General features: G+C 39.4%; 1 protein-coding gene across 1 annotated transcript in view; it reads right to left on the bottom strand.

Moving 5' to 3' along the window:
- SPPL3 (signal peptide peptidase like 3) overlaps positions 1–23,520 on the bottom strand; it is a 57,980-nt gene that overhangs the window by 19,554 nt on the left and 14,906 nt on the right. The window contains exons 2-4 of the mRNA XM_034791461.1: positions 16,876–16,964; positions 9,651–9,729; positions 7,242–7,354 (exon numbers count right to left, since the gene is read on the bottom strand). Coding sequence (XP_034647352.1) covers positions 7,242–7,354; positions 9,651–9,729; positions 16,876–16,964 — 281 coding nt within the window. The remainder of the gene's footprint in view (positions 1–7,241; positions 7,355–9,650; positions 9,730–16,875; positions 16,965–23,520) is intronic.

Raw genomic sequence — 23,520 nt, 5'->3', positions numbered from 1 at the left:
CGAAGTTCCAAAATAGTCCCTCATGCCTCTGAAGCTGTTCAAATTCTCCTCACGCATGAGAAAAGACATGACTGTCTATAACCCATTGTGTTCACATTATCCACCTCCAATTGAGCAAAAGCATGGGAAGGCTATTTCCATACGTAAGAGAGAATGTACTCGGGTGCTTGCCATGTTATACTGATTAAATCCTCAGTCCATTTTGCCATCCAAGCAAAAACAGAACCAAAACATTCCAAACACTCCACACTGAGAAATAAGCATTTTAAAACCCCACAAACATACGTCATGTGTCAAAACAATCAACCTGGGAAAAACAACTTTGCTTTCTATTATGTAAAATACCCCTGAACTTTGGGAACAGCTCAGCCAACTGCCCCGGGGAAAACATGCCAGGATTTATACAATGGTGGTGTGTGCTAGCAGGAACTGCCATGACCTAGACTTTGTAGGTGTTGTGAACTGGCTATGGACGAGAAAAAAGGCTCTATGGCAAATAAAAAGGGAGATATTGTCTGAATTCAGAAAAACACAAGACAAGTTGGGTGTTTTCTCCCCTCCTTTCTGTCAGGCCGAGACCAATGGCCTGCCAGACTGATGCAAGCACACACTTGCACCATCTGTTTCGCTTTCTTCTGACAGAGAAACAAAAGATCAACTGTGAGTGGGAGGGCAAAACCAAAGTACACAGAAAGAAAGCCATTGGCAAACAGTGGTTTAAAGAATAGTAAATGCTCCTTTTGCATGCATTACTGAGCACTATAACTGTCACCTTTTCTCCTCAAATCAGATTAATTTATTAGAATCCAGTACTCAATTACAGAGAAACAAGAGACATACAAGGAAATGTGACTACAGTTTACCTATAATGGTCAAGCTGGAGAACTTGTTTTCCTGACAAAGGCCTCTACAGGACCTAGGGTTGCCAAGTGTCCAGTTTTCGACCAGAACACCAGATCAAAAAGGGAGCCTGATGGCTCCAGTCAGCACTGCTGACCAGGCTGTTATAAGTTCAGCTGGCAGCACAGCAGGGCTGGCAGACTCCCTACCCAGCTCCGTGCGGCTCCCAGGAAGCGGCTGGCATGTCTGGTTCCTAGGTGGAGGGGGTACCAAGGGAGTGTCACAGTTCCCATTGGCCGGAAACCGTGGCCAATTGGAGCTATGGAGGCGGAGGCAGGAGGCGGAGCCCTCCGGCTGCGCCTCTGCCTAGTAGCCAGACACGCCGGCCGCTTCCCGGGAGCCACCTGAGGTAAGCACCGCACAAAGCCTGCATCCCTCACCCCCTCCCTCGCCCCTCCCCAGCCCTGACACTTCCTCCAAACACAACCATCACCTCAGTCTTTTCTGGACTGAGCCTCAATTAGCTAGCTCTCATCTAGACCCATCTATGTCAGCAACCAGACTAACAAAGATCAAGGAGATATGAGGCAACTAGATACTGTGAGAGCTGTCATCACAACCTTTTTAACAAACTTAACCAAAAATTGAAGATGGGACAGGGCAATTGTCAGTCAGACTGTCAGGATCAAGCTATGGTTTCTTGAGCAGCTGCTGCACACTCTTCTTTAACTGAGCTAGGCAATCTGTACTCCTCTAAAGATGTGTTGACTATCTCCAACGATAGTCCAATACCTTCCCCACTGTCTTCTACCAGCCAGAAAGGACAGGTGGCCCAAACACAAATTGTTGCATAAAGTACTCTCAACAGCTCAGGTACCTTAGAATGGTACCTTCCCGACATAACTGGGAAGACTGTTTTGTCCCTCCTCAAGAATTTGCCTCATTACCACTGAATTTAAGTGATTTTATATATAGGTAAGAAAATTCCTCTCAACAGGAATTCCTCTTGAATCAGCAGCCCAGCAGAAAAAGCTAGGCTTACTCAAGGCTTGTACTTCCTGAAATTCCTCCATTGGTCCCATGAAATCCCCAATTTGTTTCAGAAGAGCTCCAAATCACATGAATGTTGTTGTCATTGAGCACTATCATCTTCAGCCACTCCAGTACTACTATGGAGAGGAACTCCAAGAACTCACAGAGCAAACTCACAGTGCAATTGGTGACCAGCACAATAGGACCAGTCCTCATCTTCACTCTATCCCAGGGATCTCAAACTCAAATCATCATGAGGACTAGTACATTGGCCCAAGGGCTGCCTCACTGAAACCTTTTCATACAACGATACAAAAGTATAGTCAAAAATGAAAAAAATGAAGAGTAATATAGTATGCTATTAAAAGTCAATGTATTAACTTTTTAAAAACTCTAATTTGAAAAGTCAGTGCTAATTTTTACAGTCACTTAATTTTTGGCCACTTAGCTGGCAGCGTTTTGCATCGACCAGAGCATCAATATTAGGTTTGATATCCTGAGACGAAACCAATTTCAGTTATGCTTGCAAATGTTCATCAGTGAGCCTTGACCTTAACACAGATTTGTTAATCTTCATGGAAGAGAAAAAAAAAAAAAACTGTTCACATACATACACCCTTCCAAACATTGCCATTACCCTGGCGGAAGCAGAGAACAACATGGGAAATCTTTCTTGTGGAAAAAAAACCTGGTAGAATTCTGGAATTCCATCATCTGTATACTTCTACTTCAAAATGGTATCACACTGAAGTTCCACTAACTATCTGCATTTCCTTTGCAACATTGGCAATCTCCACAGCCAATGGTGTGGAAAAAAGTTGAAAATGTGGTTCAAGTGCCTTGAAATCTTTAAACCGCACATCAAACTGTTTGTGTAAGTTAGAAATGATATCTGCATATTCTTTCAAGGATTTGGATTAATCTTTTCCTAAGGAATTCAGAGTCGAGAAATGGACCAAACTGCCAGCAGTCAGCTGTTTCCCCCACAAAGTAAGCTTGACTTTGAATGACTTAACACTGTCATACATCTGTGTTATCACCTGTTTTCTACCCTGAAGCTTCAAGTTCAGTGCATTCAGGTGATTGGTAACATCTGTTAGAAAATCAAGGTTGCAGATAAAAGTGGAATCAGCAAGCTGTGGAAACCTCCTTGTTTTCCATCTTCATGAAGGAATCAATCTCCTCTAAGTACAAAAAAATGCTTCAAAACATTTCCACGACTCAGCCATCTAACTTCAGTGTGATACAGAAGTTCTCCATATTTGCTGTCCATACACTGACTTCAGTGGAGCCAGGATTTCACTCTAAATAATTAGGGACAAATCTGGCAAATTCCTGTTGAGACAGATCCTTTGAGGAGCTGAGCATGCCCAACTGGAATTTAGGATGTCCAGCTGGTGCTTGGTATATTGCAGGATGTTGCACAAGTGAAGTTTTTCTGAGTAAAAATCCTAAATCTCAGGATTTGATATATGGTCAGTATTTAAAAAAACAAACAAACACAAAACCCATAATAAAACAACAACTGGAAGACCTTTATAGCCTTTGTTCCCCTGAGATTGAGGGTTCCTCATCAAATAAAAGTTAGTGCACTTATATCTTCTACATCTTGATGGAACGTATCCAGCACACATTGCCTCTTTAATGTCTTGTTTTGTCATTTCATAATGTCTTATATTTTGTATGTAATTCTCAACCAGCTTTAAGGTATCTGCAGAAATGTATTCTAATACTGCTACTATGTAAACAGATACTTGGTGGTCAATTTTATAACCTAGAACTTCTTTTAACAAAGGATGGATTTTTTCTACTGGGAGAGAGAATGGATTTCTTCATTTCATCTTTTCAATAGCAGACTGGGCATCAGCTATTGCCCACATATCAATAGGATGGGGAAAACTTTTTTGAACACAATCCTTTATATCCAGAAAGCTTCTCGGCTGGGCTTGGCACAGCATATTCAACAACTACAGAATTAACTCCTCAACATATTGTAAAGCATCTTCAGATGAAGAAAGTTTAGGAGGGACTTGCACCTGAACTTGTTTGAGGGCCGGTACTAGCAACCCCCACCACTTGGGCGCGTTCTCCTCGCTGAAGAACTTGTAGAGCAGCGGCGGCGCTTGCATCTGGCCGCTGGCGGGCTCCTCACAGGGCCCGGCCCGGGACAGGCAGGATCAATGGTCGGCCTGGCGCGGCGGCCACGGACAGCCGGAGGGCAGTGGCAGGACCCGGACCCGTTAGCAGCAGGACTCAGCGCCGGGGGGGGTGGCAGCGGCGGCATCCCAGCACCCCCCTGGTCTCTCTTCAGTGCCTGCCCCATGCAGGGCCCTGAGGCCGGAGTGGTGTCCCTAGTCTCTGTTTGTCAGAGGGTGGAGATGGATGGCAGGAGAGAGATCACTTGATCATTACCTGTTAGGTTCACTCCCCCTGGGGCACCTGGCATTGACCACTATCAGTAGACAGGATATTGGGCTGGATGGACCTTTGGTCTGACCCAGTATGGCCATTCTTATGTTCTTATAGGATTTCTATTTAAGTATGTACAATAGAGTACCTGAATTTGAATGTATCTTATTTAAGATGCTAAAGTTAAGCCAATGCATAAACTTAAGTTCAATTAATAAAAACCTTAGTATGTTTGCAGACAATTCACAAACAGGAAGAAGGCTATAATGACTGAATAGTTCACCCAACTCTGCTGTCAAACAAGCGCCTTCTCCTGTTATAATGAGAGAATAAATGTCCCTCCCTCTGCCCCGCTCTGCCCCCACTCCATCCCTTCCATGAGGCCCCGTTCCTGCCAGGCCTCTTCCCATCCCTTCCCCGCCCCAATTCCAACCCCTTCCCCAAAGTCCCTGACCCAACTCCGCCCCAATTCCAACCCCTTCCCCAAATACCCGCCCTGGCCCCACCTCTTCTCTGCCTCCTCCCCCGAGTGTGCCGCATCCCCGCTCCTCCCTCCTGGAAAGTCCTAAGCGGCAGGAAGTGCTGTGAGGTAGGCGGAGGAGCGGGGACATAGCGCACTGGGGGGAGAGGAAGGGGGGCAGGGTGAGGGGAGCTTGGCTGCCGGTGGGTGCAGAGCACCCACTAATTTTTCCCCGTGGGTGCTCCAGCCCCGGAGCACCCACAGAGTCTGCACCTATGGCGGGCCGCAGGAAATAGCTCCGCGGGCCATAGGTGACCCATGGGCTGCATGTTTGAGACCCCTACTCTATCCTAAAACATACATATAAGATTAAGACACTAACTAATCCAGTGCTGAGGTGGGACATCAACAATTTATGCTGGATGCTAACAACGTCATGGCAACCCTTCTTTGGTTTATGCTTTGTTGAGTACTTAGCCAGAAAAAGCCCTACATTGTCTCCCCAATACATGCAAAGCTGGAGGTCTCTTACACTACTAAGGTAGTGTTACTTTATTGACAGCATCTAACACAATGGGGCCCTGGCCACAACTACCTCCCCTCAACCAGTACCAACTTGTTCTAGAGTGAATGCAGAAGAGAGTAACTAGTCTAGTTCACTAAAGAAACAGAGCCCTTTCTGCTTCCATCAACTTGCACATGCAAACCAAAACAAGTGGCTGGGCAACAGCAGATTGTTCCACTAGCCTGTCTTCAGAAGTATAAATTGACAGAATGTGAATCAGGCCATCTAAAAGTGACAAGACCTTATTATACAACTACAAGAGAGATTACAGCAGTTAGAAAATGGATAAAATAGGCTATTCAATGTCTGTCCCCTTCCTTATCATCAGATCTTCTTCTACCAGTACCAATTTCCGATAGCTCCGTTCTTCCGATTACTTCTTAGATGACCAAGTACAGTCTCGCAACTTTTGTCTTGAAGCATGAAACAAGTTATAGCAAAGTGATTTCACTGAACAAACCTGAATACAACTTAAATTGCCTCACACTTCTCATTAAACATTTGTGTGGGTGAGGTTTTACCTTTTGCCAGCAGTAGGGCACTTCAGGAAGGAAGGTTTTACTTAAGTGTTTTGACCTATAAGTACCATAGTCTACATACATCAGTTCAAAAAAAATCAACATGAATGGTAGGAATCAGCTCGAAATCAGAACTGATTTTGAGAGATGTTAAAAGGCCAAGCACTCTTCAGCTGCTTCCTTATCAAGAAACCACTCCACTAGATGAGATTAGAGAATGTAATCACAGAGGCAGAAACGAGATTTTAATCTTTTGTCTGAGGAGGTATTTAATATCTCTCTGCCAGATAAACTGTTATAAGCAAATCTCCTTACTGTTTTACAATGTATACTTACAGAAATTAAATCTTTCTTTTGAAACAAAAATTCACAAATTATGAACTAAGGACCATTAGTGGTCCAGGAAGTACGCTGATTTGCAGAAAACTATCTGGACACATGGTGCTGACTTTCCTCTTTGTTTTCAGCTGCTAAATTGCATTCAATGCATCTTTAGATATTTATAATCACTTTCCTAGCATTATTTTTCCATGTAATCAGTTGCTGAAATTGCCACTGGGATGTTATTCTATCATGGATGTAAAAAGGGAGGTGCTCCAGATAATCACAAATGGGTGGGTAGAAGTCTATTGAGATGTGATCTATGCCATGAAAAAGTTTGAGAATTCATTTTAAAACTATGTGAAAAATAAAATCAGGTCTACTAGCCTTAGACTGTCTGACCCTTTACTCGAGACACGTCTCCAGGAGCAGGAAACGTTCATGTATTAAACAGTTAAACAAAATTAAAACACTATCCCAAAAATCTGTATAATTTACTCAAAATCAGAGGCACTGAAAAAAGAGATACTCAGAGAATGAAGGAGGAAAGAATTGTGTGGAGTGATCACTTGTATATTTAAGCAGAAATCTCACTTCCTTAACTATTAACACTGAGGCTACAACTTTGCCACTCCTGGCCAGACCAGTACAAACACCATTTGCTGGTGGAAGGCAGGAAAGAGTCAATTCAGTCCCTTTTCTTCACACATAGTAGAATCCTTCCATTATTGATAGACACTAATCGTCTTCACTAGCTCACATTGATTTAAAGTGGCTTGTGTTGCTGCCCACTGGGATAGTTTTCCCTTAAAGGTATCCAGAAGTATAAAGGAGTTCTCGGTTAGAGGTGTTAATTATAAAAAATCCTGTTTTGCAAACAGACAAAACCCCACCACATTATTGCAATGTGAGTTAAGTGAACAACTGTACAGACTCTCCATTAGCTTGCCACATACTTTACAAAGGTTTGCCAAGTGCAATGTAACATTTTACTTGTATGACTCAGGAAGGCATCAATGCTAGCAAATTTCACCAGGGTCCTGGCTTGGGCAATAAATATATAAACTGGGACTTGTCCCACATTTCACATACTTACCATCCATGAGGAGCCAGTGGCCAGTTAGGACCCAGATAAGGACAAGCATAACAGACAGGGAGAATGAGAGCAGCTCAGCAGCAGTGAAACGTCCGCAACAGCCAAAGGAAATCCTGGAAACAACACACCATGTTAGTTCAAAGATTTAATGATTTCCATTTAAAGAACAGAAAAACCTCTGGCTCTGTTTGGACGAGGCTCATAAGTAGTAATATTAATGCAAGATGTCAGAGAGAAGTTCTCTTTGCCAGAAAATAGGTACCAAAGGCAGCAACAATAAAGGCTTTCTCCACATTTAAATAACTTGCCTAAATCGTGAAGTGGAGGGATGAAAGGGTTAGTCTATGTCTGTGTACATGGATTTAAATCCAAGCAGTTTAAATCACTGATTTTAATTATTAGTTAAATCAGCAAGCAGGACACCTTGATTTAAATCAATTTTAATCCTGTTTTACATTTGTATATAGCTATTTTCCTGAAGAAAGATTTATTCTCATTGATTAGTAAAGATTAAAACATGTTTATTTGCAACTAAATATAACCTTTACACTAAATTTGGTGCTTCATTTTGCTAAACAGGTAGATACACTATATCCACACATTTATTTAAGCAATTATATAGTTTAATTTACATTTATTCAGATTCTTAATTTTTACATATTTTATGTTAGAAATTGGTAACAATGCATTTCAAATTTACTAGATTTACTTTTTACTTGTGATTTGTATCTACTTGAATAGAAATTAGAATTCACTTAAAATACATACAAAACCAATTTTAAAATGCTTTTTTATTAAAAGATGATATCTCTAATGTGTTGGATGCATTAAAAAGTTTAGCATTTACAGCTAATTACTAATCAAATGAAGTTTCTGTAGTTAGTAAGTAGAAATTATTTCTGGTCATCATGTACTTCAAGATTTTAGAACTAGCACATCTCATATGCTCACAGATAATTTTATTAATAAATTGGAAGAGGAAAAAAAAAGCTCTCTGATTTTTCAGTTCCCAATTGGTTTCTTAACTTTGAATTAACTAGTAATTGAACTAACTGATTAAAGTGAAATGAAGAAAATATTCTCTCTGAACACACGCAGAACAGTAGATAAATAGATTTATTTTAATCTCTCTATTTATCAAGTATCAAAAGTAGGTTTAGCACTTCAACAAATGCTTGCTTCAGGTGCTTGACCAGGTCAGAGGTCTGACTTTCTTTAAAACTTCAGAAGCAAACATGTACTATTTACCTTAAAAAAACAAATTTACTATGCTAAATTAAAATCTTTTAAAAATTAGGCCTTAACACAGGTTGTTATAATTTCAAATTTATTTTTTAGAGAAGTTTATTCTAAAAATAAACCTGTATTTAATTTAAATAAACTGATTTGAATCACAAAAAATCAGCAATTTTTATCCATCCTGGTCTATGTCCATTTAATTCTTGGCTCTTCTGCTGAAACTTATCAGGGTTGACTATCAACTGGGGAGGGATAGCTCAGTGGTTTGAGCATTGGCCTGCTAAACCCAGAGTTGTAAGTTCAATCCTTGAGGGGGGCCCACTTAGGGATCTGGGGCAAAATCAATACTTGGTCCTGCTAGTGAAGGCAGGGGGCTGGACTTGATGACCTTTCAAGGTCCCTTCCAGTTCTAGGAGATAGGATATCTCCATTAATTCAATTAAATTCAAAACTGGTACTGAATATGATGGTTTTGCAATAAGGACTCCTGTCCGCAAGACCATTTTTAAAAGGGCATTAAACAGCTGTCATTCATGTTAAGGTGGCTCTTGCATGGTCACTATAGTCTTTGAAACCTCTAGAGTTAATAGAACAGGAGTACTTGTGGCACCTTAGAGACTAACAAATTTATTAGAGCATAAGCTTTCATATATCTCCTCAATATATGTTCCATTCTATATGCATCCGAAGAAGTGGGCTGTAGTCCATGAAAGCTTATGCTCTAATAAATTTGTTAGTCTCTAAGGTGCCACAAGTACTCCTGTTCTTTTTGCGGATACAGACTAACACGGCTGCTACTCTGAAACCTGTCTCTAGAGTTAACGACCATAATGCAACTGTGCTAGCTTAATATAAAAGTCCAACCTCAGTTCCTAAACACAATGAAATCTCACCCAAAGTAAGCCAAAACTTTTGAAAAACACTGAAGAACACTAATCCCCTGCAATAGTATCATATTTCCCATGCTGGCAAGTGTGCATGACAGAAATTGTGCTTCCCAGCTTCAAAGTGGGAACATGGTTTTGGCAAAGAGAACCAGAACTATACAAACAATCTGCACTAGAGCCCTGGAGTTAGTGCTAGTAGCAGTGACCCCAGTTAAAAAAAAAATCATTAAGAGAAATAAATGCAGCATACAAAAGAAAAGCAAAAGATTTATCAAGTCCTTACTTGTTTTGAGGAGAACAAGGTCGTGTTAAATACTGGCACATCGGGAGCAGAAGGAAAGCAAAGGCTATTGTTGCAAGGACTAGAAAAAGAGAAAATGTAACATTAGTACATACAGATCCATTTTCTACTGTGTGAAAACAGCTCCCAGTTTGAGAAAGCTTTGTGACAATGTCTTAGTATATACTACAGCATTTAAAGGAAAAACCGTTTAAGGCTAAGATTTCTTTTGCGGGACTTTTATAAATGAAATGTGCAAATAAGTTCACACTTCAATTTACTATCAACTAAGATGATACAATTAAAAAACGTCACAGAGGAAAACACACGGATTGTCATTTTTCTTAATAGTCTTCAAGTCACTTGGGGCCACATTCAGAGAAGCAAAATACTGTGTCCAATTATTCCAACAGTCAGCCATAACAGAAAAAGATACATTACAATCTGGTTATGAAACACTCCCAAAATGCTGCATCAACACGGACTATTCTAAAGCCCCAATCCTCCTATCACTAAAACAATGAATAGTCTCACTGACAGTACTCCCATGGGTCAACAAGCTCATGCACAAGTGCAAACGGTTAGGGCCTAAACAGCAAATAAACTCTGCTATAGGGTTAGCTTCAGACCATCTAAACCTGTTTCACTCAACCTATTGTCCTCATTCAATCATGTTTTAAGGGTAGATTTCAGGGTAGCATAAAATCTTCCCATCCGCAGTGAGTTTAAGTCTAGCAATAAAAACCACAGTCAACTATACCAACAGACCTAAATTCTGATTTCAGCATTAACTTGTTCTGAAAATCTGAGTTGCTCTAGCTACCTCAGGACTATTTCAAGGTTGTTTGTTTTTTTCTGAACTTAAATAATGTTACTTTTTCTTTTCCACATTTTACTCAGAACTCTCTATCCATTACTAAAAATGAGAAAAAACTATCGAAGTACAACTTAAAACAAGAATTAGAAATGGAAGTTGAGAATTCAAAAATGTATATCAAATGTTATAGTAATCTGTAATAGTATAGTAATCCACATTTTTAGTAATTCGCTGTATAGTAATCCACATTTTTTACTTATGTTTCCAACAATGAAGCAAGTTTATTATAAAAACCTATACCAAAGTGCTCACAGATACCTAATATTTTACAAATTTTCACAAACTTCTAAATTTTCTATGGAGTATATTTATCTTATCAGCACAGCTGCAAAAGTTTAACAGTTATTGATATATGTCTATATTTATAATACATTCATTTTTCTTTCAACTAAACACTGTCTTTTAGCACCACAGAATCTAATTCAGGATCAAATACCTCACAAATCAAAACGTGATTCTAAAGTTACAGCACCACACAAAATTACATCAAGTGATGTTTTAAAGAGTGAGGGAATGTGTAAAGAATGACATGTTAGCAGCACTTATGCAGTTTTTAGAACTGCTGTGGTAAAAGAGGATTGCAACAGCAATGGAAGAATTCCTCCATTTTACCCCATCACTTTTAGGTGTAGCAGACAAACTACATGTTCTTTTATTCTCTCCTTTAAGCACCTTTTAGGAGACAATTTTCTTCTTCCAATTAAGATGCGTAATGGAATAAAAGATTCTCTTTAGTGCATAGCTTAAATCAATACAGCAATGTTTGGAAAAAGTCAATTGACAAAAGGGAATCCTGTTGTAACTTCCTACACGTAAAGTTTCACTCATATCAAATTTTGCAACTACCACCACATAATTCAATATAATGTTAAAGTTGTAAAATTACTTAGGGAGGAAAAAGTCTTTAATCCTACCAAAAAGAAAAAGTGCTTGTTCATAGCAATGGGCCCACAGAAAATTAAATGTGTTTCAGGAGAAAGGAAGATCTACATTTCTCCACCCTAATAAGGATCTCCATGCTGATGTGTAGTTTCAATAGCAAATTCTGCAACATAAGGGACAGTATCCTCCATAAGGCAAGACCAATGAATAGAACAATAACTCCATCACAAAAATAAATGGCTTCAGGGAAATAATTGTCCCAATACCATTTACCCCATTAGATTCATCCAACAAGAACAAAACAGAAGAATCCACCACCACCCTCAATCTACATCCCCAAACATAATATAGCCTATATATACACATTACATTGCAAATAAAGTGACAAATATCAGGAAAAAAATTCTAAAGATGAAAAGGGATTAACATGCTGCAATAAAATAACATCAAGGAAGGGAACAGTAGCCTACATAAAGTAGAGCGGACAAGACTCAACAATTAAGGGAAAGGGTTTATGACCCAAGTGCCATATAAAGTTACCCAATACTGTAAAAAAAAAGTTTTAACTGATGAGGTCACAGAAGGGTTTTTAAAATCCCCTCGTCACAGAATCAGCTTCAGGGTAGAGGACGACAATTTTTGCTGTGCGTAGCATACTCATGGCTCTGCCAAACGGGAGCAGTAGGAAGCACCTTCTTACTGATATCTTGATCAGCAAACAGTGTTCTGAAGAACTGCTGAAGTAGGGCCAAAAGGCCACTATAAATTTTTTCTGAAGTCAAAGTGTTGACATTTACTTGTATGCAAAAAATCTAAGCTAAAGCAATTTCTGAATTCTTAGAAGATGTAGCCTGCAAAGTTGAGAGGCTTGTTGGCCTGCAATTCATTGATTTTAAAATATATTTGTAATGCTCTAATCAATAAAAATCGGCAAAGGGAAATGTGGAGAATTAGGACTAAGTTAATATTTTGTTATTTATGCATTACATTTAAAGGAAACTATCCCTACGCCAAGGAGTTTACAGTCATGGTTAGATAAAATTTGCCAGGACACAGAAAGCAGGAACAGCCAAAATGGTGAAAATGTGAAGGGGTGGTACTGCCATAGTACAAAGTCATATGGTTACTTATTTGCTTTTTATTTTATTTACAATGGTTACCAAGTTAAATTTTTATACACATTCATTCAAAATGTACAAAAATCAAAGTCATAGAAATGTAGCGTTGGAAGGGACCTTGAGAGGTCTTCTAGTTCAGCCCCCAGTGCTGAGGCAGGACCAAATATATCTAAACAATTCCTGACAGGTGTTTGTCTAACCTGTTCTTAAAAACCTCCAATGATGGAGATTCCACAACCTTCCTTGGAAGCCTATTTCAGAGTTTAAATATCCTTGTAGTTAGAAAGTTATTCCCAATATCTAACTTAAATCTCCTTGCTGCAGGTTAAGCCCATTACTTCTTGTCCTACCTTCAGTGGACTTGGAGAACAATTGATCACTGTCCTTTTTATAACAGCTCTTAACATATAACCACCCCCATCCACTAGCCAGCAATCTTGCCAAAAAAGGACATTAGGCTAGTTTGGCATGATTTGTTCTTGACAAATCCATGCTGGCTGGCTATTCCTTATAACCCTATTACCCTCCAAGTGCTTACAAACTGTAATAATTTGTTCCAGTATCTTTCCAGGTATCCAAGTTAAGCTAAACTGTCTATAGTTTGCTAAGTCCTCTTTGTTCCCCTTTTTAAAGATAGGTATTATGTTTGGGGTTCTCCAGTCCTCTGGGACCTCATCCATTCTCCATGAGTTCTCAAAGACAATCCCAAATAAGGTTGCTTCAGTTAGTTCCATAACCACCTTAGGGTGAATTTCATCAGGTCCTGACAACTTGAAATACATCTAACTTAACTAAATACTCTCTTTAACCTGTTATTTACCTATTTTGGCTTGCATTCCTTCCCTCTGTGTTGTTAATATTGTGTTAAGACAATTTACGTTTTAAAGTCAAGAATGAAGCAAAATAGAAACCCCTCAGTCTTCTTGATATCATCCATTATCAACTCTCACTAACATCTGTTATCAACTCTCCCTCTCCACTAAGTAGAGGACCTACAGTTTCTTTCATCTTTCTTTTGCTCCTAATGTATCTATTGAACCTCTTTGTATTGTCTTTTATGTCCCTTGCTTGATGCAACTCATTTTGTGCCTTAGCCTTTCTGATTTTGTCCCAACATGTTTGTGCTTTTCTTTTNAAGTAAACTTTATTGCCCAAATAGACCCCACAAAGCGGGAGCTTTCTCCCTTTGTGTTGGTTTGGGAGGTCCTTGCTGTTTGAACTTCTCCTGGACAGCTGCTTCAAGAGATCCTGGCACTGGATGAGAACACAAGTACTCAAATCCCTTTGAAGGGTGGAATCTTTGCTGGAGTCTGCCACAAGTGCTTCGCAGGTTCCAACAGTCCCTGTTTTATAGGCATTGTGAGCCTACCAAACATGAAAACGTAGGGAATATTCAGCAGTCATATTTCCGGTCTGAATTTGTCTAGCTTCAATTTCCAGCCACTGGATCTTGTTATACACCTTTGTCTATAGATAGTCTATAGTAGTTTCTAGCAACAGAGGGTCCTGTGGCACCTTTAAGACTAACAGAAGTATTGGGAGCATAAGCTTTCGTGAGTAAGAACCTCACTTCTTCAGACGCAATACCTCACTTCTTCACTTCCATCTGAAGAAGTGAGGTTCTTACCCACGAAAGCTTATGCTCCCAATACTTCTGTTAGTCTTAAAGGTGCTACAGGACCAGATATATTGGTATCACTAGTCAAGATTTCCATGCTTCAAAACACATTACTCTCACATGAAAATTTAAACCAACAACTTAGTTTTCAGTCACCAACATTTCAGTGTCCTTACCAAAAAAAAGCATCAGAAGGTAAGACCTATCAATAATAGCCACAGAAGCAATGTCATCCACATTACATAACTGTTTACTGTAAACCCCAAGGATCTGTAATTTCAAAACAGCTGGCATAGTCAAACAGAAAAATTAAAGAATCCAGTTGCTTTGAATCTAGAAGTTACCTTGGATGATATAAAGCGGTAGCAGCATTATACTAAAAATAGCCATTGTGGTGATGTGAGGGGTTGGGACCTATGAATTCCCAAGTTCTAATTGTGGCTCTAATAATTGCCTTGTTCAAGGCAAGCGAGAATATAATTTGTGTGCATTTCAATTTCCCATATTACAATGGTTACATACCATAACCCACCTGAAAGGGTTGTTATAGGAATTAATATTTATAAAGTGCCCTGAAGATGGAAAGCATTTGTACAAGCACTAAGCATTTGTAATAATGTGTAGAAAGATATTGTTGATTTTGTGAAGGCCAAAACTATAACAGGATTCAAAAAGTGAACTAGGTAAGTTCATGGAGGATAGGTCCATCAGTGGTTATTAGCCAGGATGGGCAGGGATGATGACCCCATCCTCTGTTTGCCAGAAGCTGGGAATGGGCAACAGGGGATGGATCACTTGATGATTACCTGTTCTGTTCACTCCCTCTGGGGTACCTGGCATTGGCCACTACCAGAAGATAGGATACTGGGCTAGATGGACCTTTGGTCTGACCCAGTATGGCCATTCTTATGTTATGACATAGAAGTTGCAAGGCATCTGAAACAGCCTTCTCAGTGCTTGCTATCAACTCAGTGCTCCAATCAACTGTAATCTATTAGGAAAGGCGTCAGGCAGCTTCTGAGAGACAGTTTTTCTGTCCTCAAACGCCTAGATGTTAAGAGCTCTGCAGGGTACACATCTTCCTTGGAGCTGTAATGGATTAGGATGAAATGTAGGCAAGGCCATATCATAAGTCACATAAAATACAATATGTTTAAGGCCTAAACTTAGGCAGACAGCTGACCATTATTCTGTGAGAAAAAACACATGGCTCCAAACAAGACAGACAAAGAAGCTCCCTATTCTTCTCTTGTGGCAGGATAAAGCACAATGAAGAAAAAAGTGTCTTTGATGCTCTCCTGATTATCAATGGATTAAACTAATTTGGAATATGGCATTCTTATTTCAAAATAAGAGTATATATACATAATGAATTCATCAGGAATAGTTATTCCAGAATGACTCCCCATGTAGATAGGCTCTTTAAATATTTGTTCTACTTCTTTATCTGTTACTAGGAGTCATCAAGACTGAAAGTACATGTAGGCTCTTCAGGTATAGAAAGAAAACAGGCAACAAGGATGAGACTATATTAAAAAAACAGAACAAATGTCTGAGAGCATGCACAGCTAGTATCACCCAGTAAAACCCTTTGTCTCAGATGCTACATTGATGGGGAACATACAAGTACATGAATAAATGTGAACTAAGTTCCTCCAAACTGAACTGCTTAACAGCAGACAAGGGTGCCACCCTGAAAGTAATAACATCTTTTAAAATCAGAGCTATATACACCACAGACCTTAACTAAATTGCTGTGTCAGAACAGTTAATTTACCAATCTCCCTTAAAATGTGACTATCTGGCCTATGTGGGGTATTGTAAATTATTTTTTGGAAACCTACTGGCTCAAAATTTTACATTCTGTAAAGAGCTGAGAAGGGACTCAAAGTCAGCCTCTTTTGAGCTCCAGGGAGCAATAATAAAGCCAAGGGGTTCAGCGCATCTTGCTTGGGCCCATCCCATTTTAGCAGAGCAACTTACTTGTATCCTAAATATCACCCAAAGCCCATGTAAAGTTAGAGTCTTATTCACTCACCCCCTTTTTGCTTTAAGAATTAACCCCATATTTTAAAGGGAACATGGTAGCACTGCACATTAACTCTCAACCTTTAACAATTTAAGTAAAGACACTCAGGTTGGAATACAGAATCACACAACATAGCGTTACTGCTTTGCCAGACAAGACCAGATTTTAAAATGTGGACTGGGATTCAAGAGATCTGGGCTGTAGTCTCAGTTCTATCAGTCTTCCTGTGTGTCTTTGGACAAGTTATTTAACCTCTGTGTAAAACTGAATAATATTTCCCCCATGTCTTAAGTAAATTTGAGGGTAAATTCATCAGTGCTTCTGACATACTCAGGTACTTTATAGTGATGAACACCACAGAAAAGCATGTAATTTAATTACAATCTATTTTTAATACTAACTGTTCAAAAGAACTAAGAAGAGAAGTCTTCCACCTCTATCACAACTGTGAAGCATGCAATAGTGTACATATGAATGTTTTGAATTCTTAGTGTCTATGGGCATATTTGATAACAGCACCATGGGGCTCCCAGTTCATAAGTCTGCACGTCAGATTGGCCTACACAGAATGTTTTCACTACATCATAAGAATTCAAGCAGCACAGGGCAAGAACATAAAACATGATAAATTCCTGAATGCAGCATACTAGCTTGGCCAATGGGAAGACAGGAAGGACTAACATGAGCAGTTGGAGACTACTTACTGTTATTGGTGCTATTGCCATTGAAAGACCCAGGTGAGCTGCTGCTGTCTTTCTCTTTGTCTTGATTCTCAAAGTCCATGTTAAGAGACCTGCAAGAAACAAAGCAAATTCTTAATACTCAAGTTTCAAACTCCCATTGAGGTTCATTGTTTGTTTTATAGTTATTTCACAGATAATCAATAGGATACGTAATACCAGGGTACAAACCTATAGTAATGACAGAGTAGCTCGCACGGTTGGAATGGCATTATATGCAAAAGAAAGCATAGAGTCAAATATATTAAAAAATCTTAAATTAATCAAATACTACAACAATCTCTATTGATAGAAATGCCATGCTTGAATAATAAGAGTATAGCAGTAGGAATAGGCAACCGACCACCGAACCAAGAGGTGACGGTGATAGATAAATACTCAGGGAGATTAGAGAGGATGCAGAGGGGAAAAAAAAAGAAGGCAGAAAACCCAATAATAATGGAGGATTTTAAGTATCCCAATACTGACTGGGAACATGTCACCTCATGACAGGATGCAGAGATAAAATTTCTAGACACCATTAATGACTGCTTCTTGGAGCAGCTAGTCCTGGACCCCACAAGAGGAGAGGCAATTCTTGATTTAGCCGTAAGGGGCTGACAGGATTTGGTCCAAGAGATGAATATAGCTGAACAACTCACTAATAGCGACCATAATGTAATAAATTTTAACATCCTTGTATGGGGGAAAATACCAAAGAAATCCTTAACTTCAAAAAGGGAACTACACAAAAAATGAGGCGGCTAGTCAAATTGAAGTTAAAAGGAACAGTCACAAGAGTGAAATGCCTGCAAGCTGAATGGAAACTTTTTAAACACACCATAATAGAGGCTCAGACTATATGTATAACCCAATAAGTAAAAAAAGTAATAGGACTAAAAAATGCCATGATGGCTAAACAGAGTGAAAGAGGCAGTTAGAGACAAAAAGTCATCCTTTAAAAATTGGAAGTCAAATCCTACTGACGAAAGTAGAAAGGAGCATAAATTTTGGCAAGTCAAGTGTAAAAGTATGATTAGGTAAGCCAAAAAATAATTTGTAAAACAACTAGCAAAAGACAAAAACTAACAGCAAAAATTGTTTTAAGCACATCAGAAGCAGGAAGCCTTCCAATCAATCAATCAGTGGGGCCACTGGATGATTGAGGTATTAAAGGAGCACTCATTAAGACAAGGTGGCTGTGGAGAAGCTAAATTAATTCTTGCATCACTCTTCACTGCAGAGTATGTGAGGGAGACTCCCACACCTGAGCCACTCTTTTTAGGTGACAAATCTGAACAACTGTCCCAGACTGAGCTGTCAATAGAGGATGTTTTGGAACAAACTGATAAATTAAACAGTAATAAGCCATCGGGACCAGACGGTATTCACCCAAGAGTTCTGAAGGAACTCATATGAAATTGCAGAACTACTAACTGTGATATATAACCTATCGGTTAAATCAGCACTGTACCAGATGACTGGAGCTAATGTAATGCCAATTTTTTAAAAAGGCTCCTGACTATTACAGGCCAGTAAGCCTAACTTCAGAATCAGTCAAATTGGTTGAAACTGTAGTAAAGAATAGAATTCAGGCACACAGATGAACAAAATATGCTGGGGAAGAGTCAACATAGCTTTTATAAAGGGAAACCAGGCATCACCAGTCTATTAGAATTCTATGAGGGGTTCAACAAACATATGGACAAGGGTGATCAAGTGGATACAATGTACCTGGACTTTCAGAAAGACCTTGACAAGGTCCCTCATCAAAGGCTCTTAAGCAAAGTAAGTGCAGCGCAGTCCGCAGTGCCAGGACAGACAGGAAGCCTGCCTCTGCACCCTAGCTGCGCCACTGACTGGGAGCCACCGGAGGTAAGTCTGCACCCCAATCCCCTGCCCCAGCCCTGAGCCCCACCACAAACCCAGAGCCCCCTCCTGCACCCCAAGCCTCTCATCCCCAGCCCAACCCCAGAGCCTGCACCCCCGGCTCAGAGCTTTGCCCCCCCTCCTGCATCCCAACCCCCTGCCCTAGCCCAGAGCCCCCTCCCACACCCCAAACCCCTCATCCCCTGCTACACTGGGTCAAGGGCATCAACAATTTTCTTCAACTGGGTCGCCAGAAAAAAGTTTGAAAACCACTGTGATAGAGGTCTATAAAATCATGAATGGTGTGGAGAAAGTAAATGTTTTTTATCCTTTCACATAAAACAAGACCAAGGGGTTAGCAAATGAAATTAATAGGCAGAAAGTTTTAAACATAAGGAAGTACTTCTTTAAACAACACACAAATCAACCGGTGGAATGCATTGCCAGGGGATGTTGTGAAGGCCAGAAGTATAACTGGGTTCAAAAAAGATCTAGATAAGTTGATGAAGGATAGGTGCATCAATGGCCATTAGCCAAGATGGTCCGGACACAACCCATATTCTAGGTGTCTCTAAACCTCTGACTGCCAGAGGTTGGGACTGGAAAATCGGATGGATCATTCAAACTGCCCTGTTCTGTTCATTCCTTCTGACACATCTTGCACCAGCCAGTGGACCATTGGTCTCATTCAGTATGGCCATTCTTAAGTCCTTATTTTATTATATAGTTATAAACCCTGATGCAATCTTAACTATGATCGTGTTACTGCTCCATCATAACATACACATCATTTTAGTATTAGCTAGTATTAGCTCTATGAGCCACATGCTAGACATACTAATGTACACATCACTCATTGACTATGGATGTGCCATCTTAACCTAAGACTGGTCTCCAGTCTATCCTCCTTTGACGAGAGAGCAATAACATCCTCCCTATCACAAAAAAATCAATGTTGGTTTTCTGACTGAGGCACAAGACTGAGTGGCCTGATGCCCCAGTTCTATTCCTGGCTCTGCTACAGACTCCCTGTATGACCTGGGAGAAAAAAAATAATCACTTAATCTCTGGTGCCTCAATTTCATATACAAGACGGGATAATACTTATTTGCTTCAGAGTCTGAGAGGCTAAATGAATCAATACTAGGTATTATACTTCCATATATACAAAGACCTGTATGACTGAAATCCCATCTTCTTCCTGTATCATTAATCATTCATGACATTAAAAATTTTACATCTATCAAATCCTTTAGCATCCAAAATTATTGGGCTCCCTGTTGATTATTTCTTAAATCCTGTATACTTTTCAGTTGAGCTAATTATACTGTGTTGTTGAAACCATTTTGGAAATAGTTTTAAATGTCTATAGCCCCAAGTGAGTCACCAAAGCACACACTGTCTAACATGCAGCCAGCCAGTTAAGTTCCTGTCTGAACTGGCAAGGCATCCAAGGTTTAAAATTTCAGTTATGATACCTATCAGACATTTATCTACTTTACACGGAAGTGTACAAAGTGATCGGAATATGAGGAAAGAGTTGAAGTTCTTTGGGATACCATAACACTATTTCCACACAGTTTTTGTTTATTTGTTTTCCTTTAACTGTAACCTTAACTTTTGAGTTTTACTTACATTTCCTACCCCCACAATATTGTTATGCATTTCCAACTTTAATGTTGGTTTACAAATAATTTTCTTGGAAATATATTCGGTTTTGCTTGCTTACAGAAGTTTCTACATAGCCTATAACTTAATTGGCTACATGATTTTATTTAGATGTATACGTAACAAACATGAATGCAGGGAAATTTTTAAACAATTACCACAAATTAATACTATTCAGTTTCACTCACAGGACCTGATGTGTCTTCATGGATCCAGGTCAGCTGTAACCCACATAAATATTTGTCATTGTTATGGTTGCTCTTTTTATTAAAAAATGTAGTTACTCTGTTGCCTTAGCTGAGATCAACTTACATTTACCAATTTTGGGCCAAATTCCTTGAAAAAGTGGATCTTCGATTAAGGACCTATTGGGGTCAGCAATAAACCCTACAAGAAAATCCAATCTAGTTCCACATAGAAGTAACACTAATTAAATCTGCAATGACTTCCTCCTATTTTGATATACTGTGTTAATCACTATTTAGTTGCTGACTTATTTTATTCAAAAAGCCATTATTGTGAGAACCACAAAAAGCATTGTGAGTTCTAGATTGGTTCTGCAGCAACACTATCCAACAAATACAAAAGCATTTACACAGAGCTTTATTTTTCCAACAGTATAAGCATTAAATTAACATTATCTAACAAATACAAAGCATTTACACAGAGCTTTATTTTTCCAACAGTATAAGCATTAAACTATTCTCAAAGTTGAGCTGTCATCAGTGATCCTGGTGCACAAACAACGAATTTTATTACTTCAGCTCCATTAGAAACAAAGGATTAATTTCAATATTTCCCAAACAGATCAGGGCAAACACACCCTGTTAATTTTTTGTACAACTCTGCAGGTATTAAACACTAACATTTAGTACACACCAATATCTACCTATTGTACTATACAACTATGCAATTTTTAAACAATTCCTTAGCATTGCAGGAAATTGTGCATTTTCAAACTTTGCACATGTACCAGCTGTTCCTCAGTGAGATCTAGATAAATGTGAAGTCTGAAGTTAACCACGTAGAAAAAAAGGCTTTTCAAGTTTTAAAAATATTTTATTTCTTCTGCTTTGATTACTCAAGAGCACTGAACAGATTTTGTTAAACTCACCTTTAGGCTCAAGCAAAGCATGGAAAAGTTTAACTTCAATTCTATATTCCTGTAAGCCTTATGAATTTAACAGCTAGCTAGTTAACAAAAATACAATATATATCTGACGGGTTGGATCACAGAAACCCCCCTGGGAGTTGCCACCGGATGTGCAAAAGACTACCTCTGCTCCTGTTTTCCCTGCCAGCTCAGGACTCCAGCACCCTGTCTTGCTGAGCCAGACACTCCCATCTGGCTCCAACACAGACCCAGGGTCTGAATCACTTGCCTCAAAGCTGCAAGTTTACCTGAAAACAGCTCACAGAAATGTGCTTGTCTTTAGCACTCAGATGCCCAACTTCCAATGGGGTCTAAATCCAAATAAATCCGTTTTACCCTGCATAAAGCTTATGCAGAGTAAACTCAAATTGTTCACCCTCTATAACACTGATAGAGAGATATGCACAGTTGTTTGCTCCCTCAGGTATTAATACATACTGAGTAAATTACTAAATAAAAAGTGATTTTATTAAATACAGACAGTAGGATTTAAGTGGTTCCAAGTAGTAACAGACAGAACAAAGTAAGTCACCAAGCAAAATAAAATAAAATGCGCAAATCTATGTCTAATCAAACTAAATACAGATAATCTCACCCTCAGAGATGTTTCAGTAAGTTTTTCTCAGACTGGACACCTTCCAGGCCTGGGCACAATTCTTTCCTCGGTACAGCTCTTGTTGCAACTCAGGTTGATAGCTAGGGGATTCTTCATGATGGCTCCTCTCTCCACTTTGTTCTCTTCCACCCCTTTATATATCTTTTGCATAAGGCGGGAACCCTTTGTCCCTCTGAGTTTCCACCCCCCTCACTGGAAAAGCACCAGATTAAAGATGGATTCCAGTTCAGGTGACATGATCACATGTCACTGCAAGACTTCATTACTCACTTGCCAGCACACACATATACAGGAAGACTCACAGGTAAACCCATCCATCTGCAGACAATGGGAGTCATCAAGATTCTAAACCATCATTAATGGCCCACACTTTACATAATTACAATAGGCCCTCAGAGTTATATTTTATATTTCTAGTTTTAGATACAAGAGTGGTACATTTATACAAATCAGATGATCACACTCAGTAGATTATATGCTTTGTAATGATACCTTACAAGAGACCTTTTGCATGAAGCATATCCCAGTTACGTTATATTCACTTTTTACCATATTTTTCTAAAACTATCCCAGTTACATTATATTCACTTCTTATCATGTTTTTATAAAACCATATAGACGGCACAATGTCACAGTATTATAGGGGTAAGTTAAAGTAGTAATAAACCTCTGTTTTTGCATAGAACTTTTTTTACTTAAGATTTTCAGAGACAGATATGGTGTTGCAGTTACATTGCATTTTTCCTTTTTAAACCTTGCTTCGGATCCAAGATAGTTGGTCAAGAATTACAAATAAGTTGTATCTATAAAATTATGTCAAGTTGTGGCACAGTACAATATTGTTACACTTGTGGTGCAAAGTATGAGGCTGAAGGCAGGGTATCAGTCACCTGAACAGAGGTGACATTACCGAAGCGGGCACGCACTGAAGTGTTTTGCTAAGATTACCACATAGTTATGCTAAATATTAAAGAGAAATTACCGTATATACTTGTTCATTAGCCCGTTCGTTTATAAGCCGACCCTCCAAGATGGATAAGTAAAAAATGGCAAAAGCTGTATGATGCTTTCATAGGCCGACCCCATATTTCAGGGGTGGGCAAACTTTGGCTCCCAGCCCATTGGGATAAGCTGCTAGCAGGCCGGGATGTTTTGTTTACCTGGAGCGTTCATAGACACGTAGCTCCTCAACTCCCAGTGGCTGCGGTTTGCCGTTCCCAGCCAATGGGAGCTGCGAGAAGTGGTGCAGGCAAAGGGACATGCTGGCTGCCACTTCCCACAGCTCCCATTGGCTGGGAATGGTGAACTGCAGCCACTGGGAGCT

The sequence above is a fragment of the Trachemys scripta genome, chromosome 15, assembly GCF_013100865.1.
Source record: "Trachemys scripta elegans isolate TJP31775 chromosome 15, CAS_Tse_1.0, whole genome shotgun sequence".
In the NCBI taxonomy this organism is placed as follows: Eukaryota; Metazoa; Chordata; order Testudines; family Emydidae; genus Trachemys; species Trachemys scripta.
The sequence above is the reverse complement of the archived record's forward strand: the minus strand, read 5'-3'. Positions and strand labels throughout refer to the sequence as shown.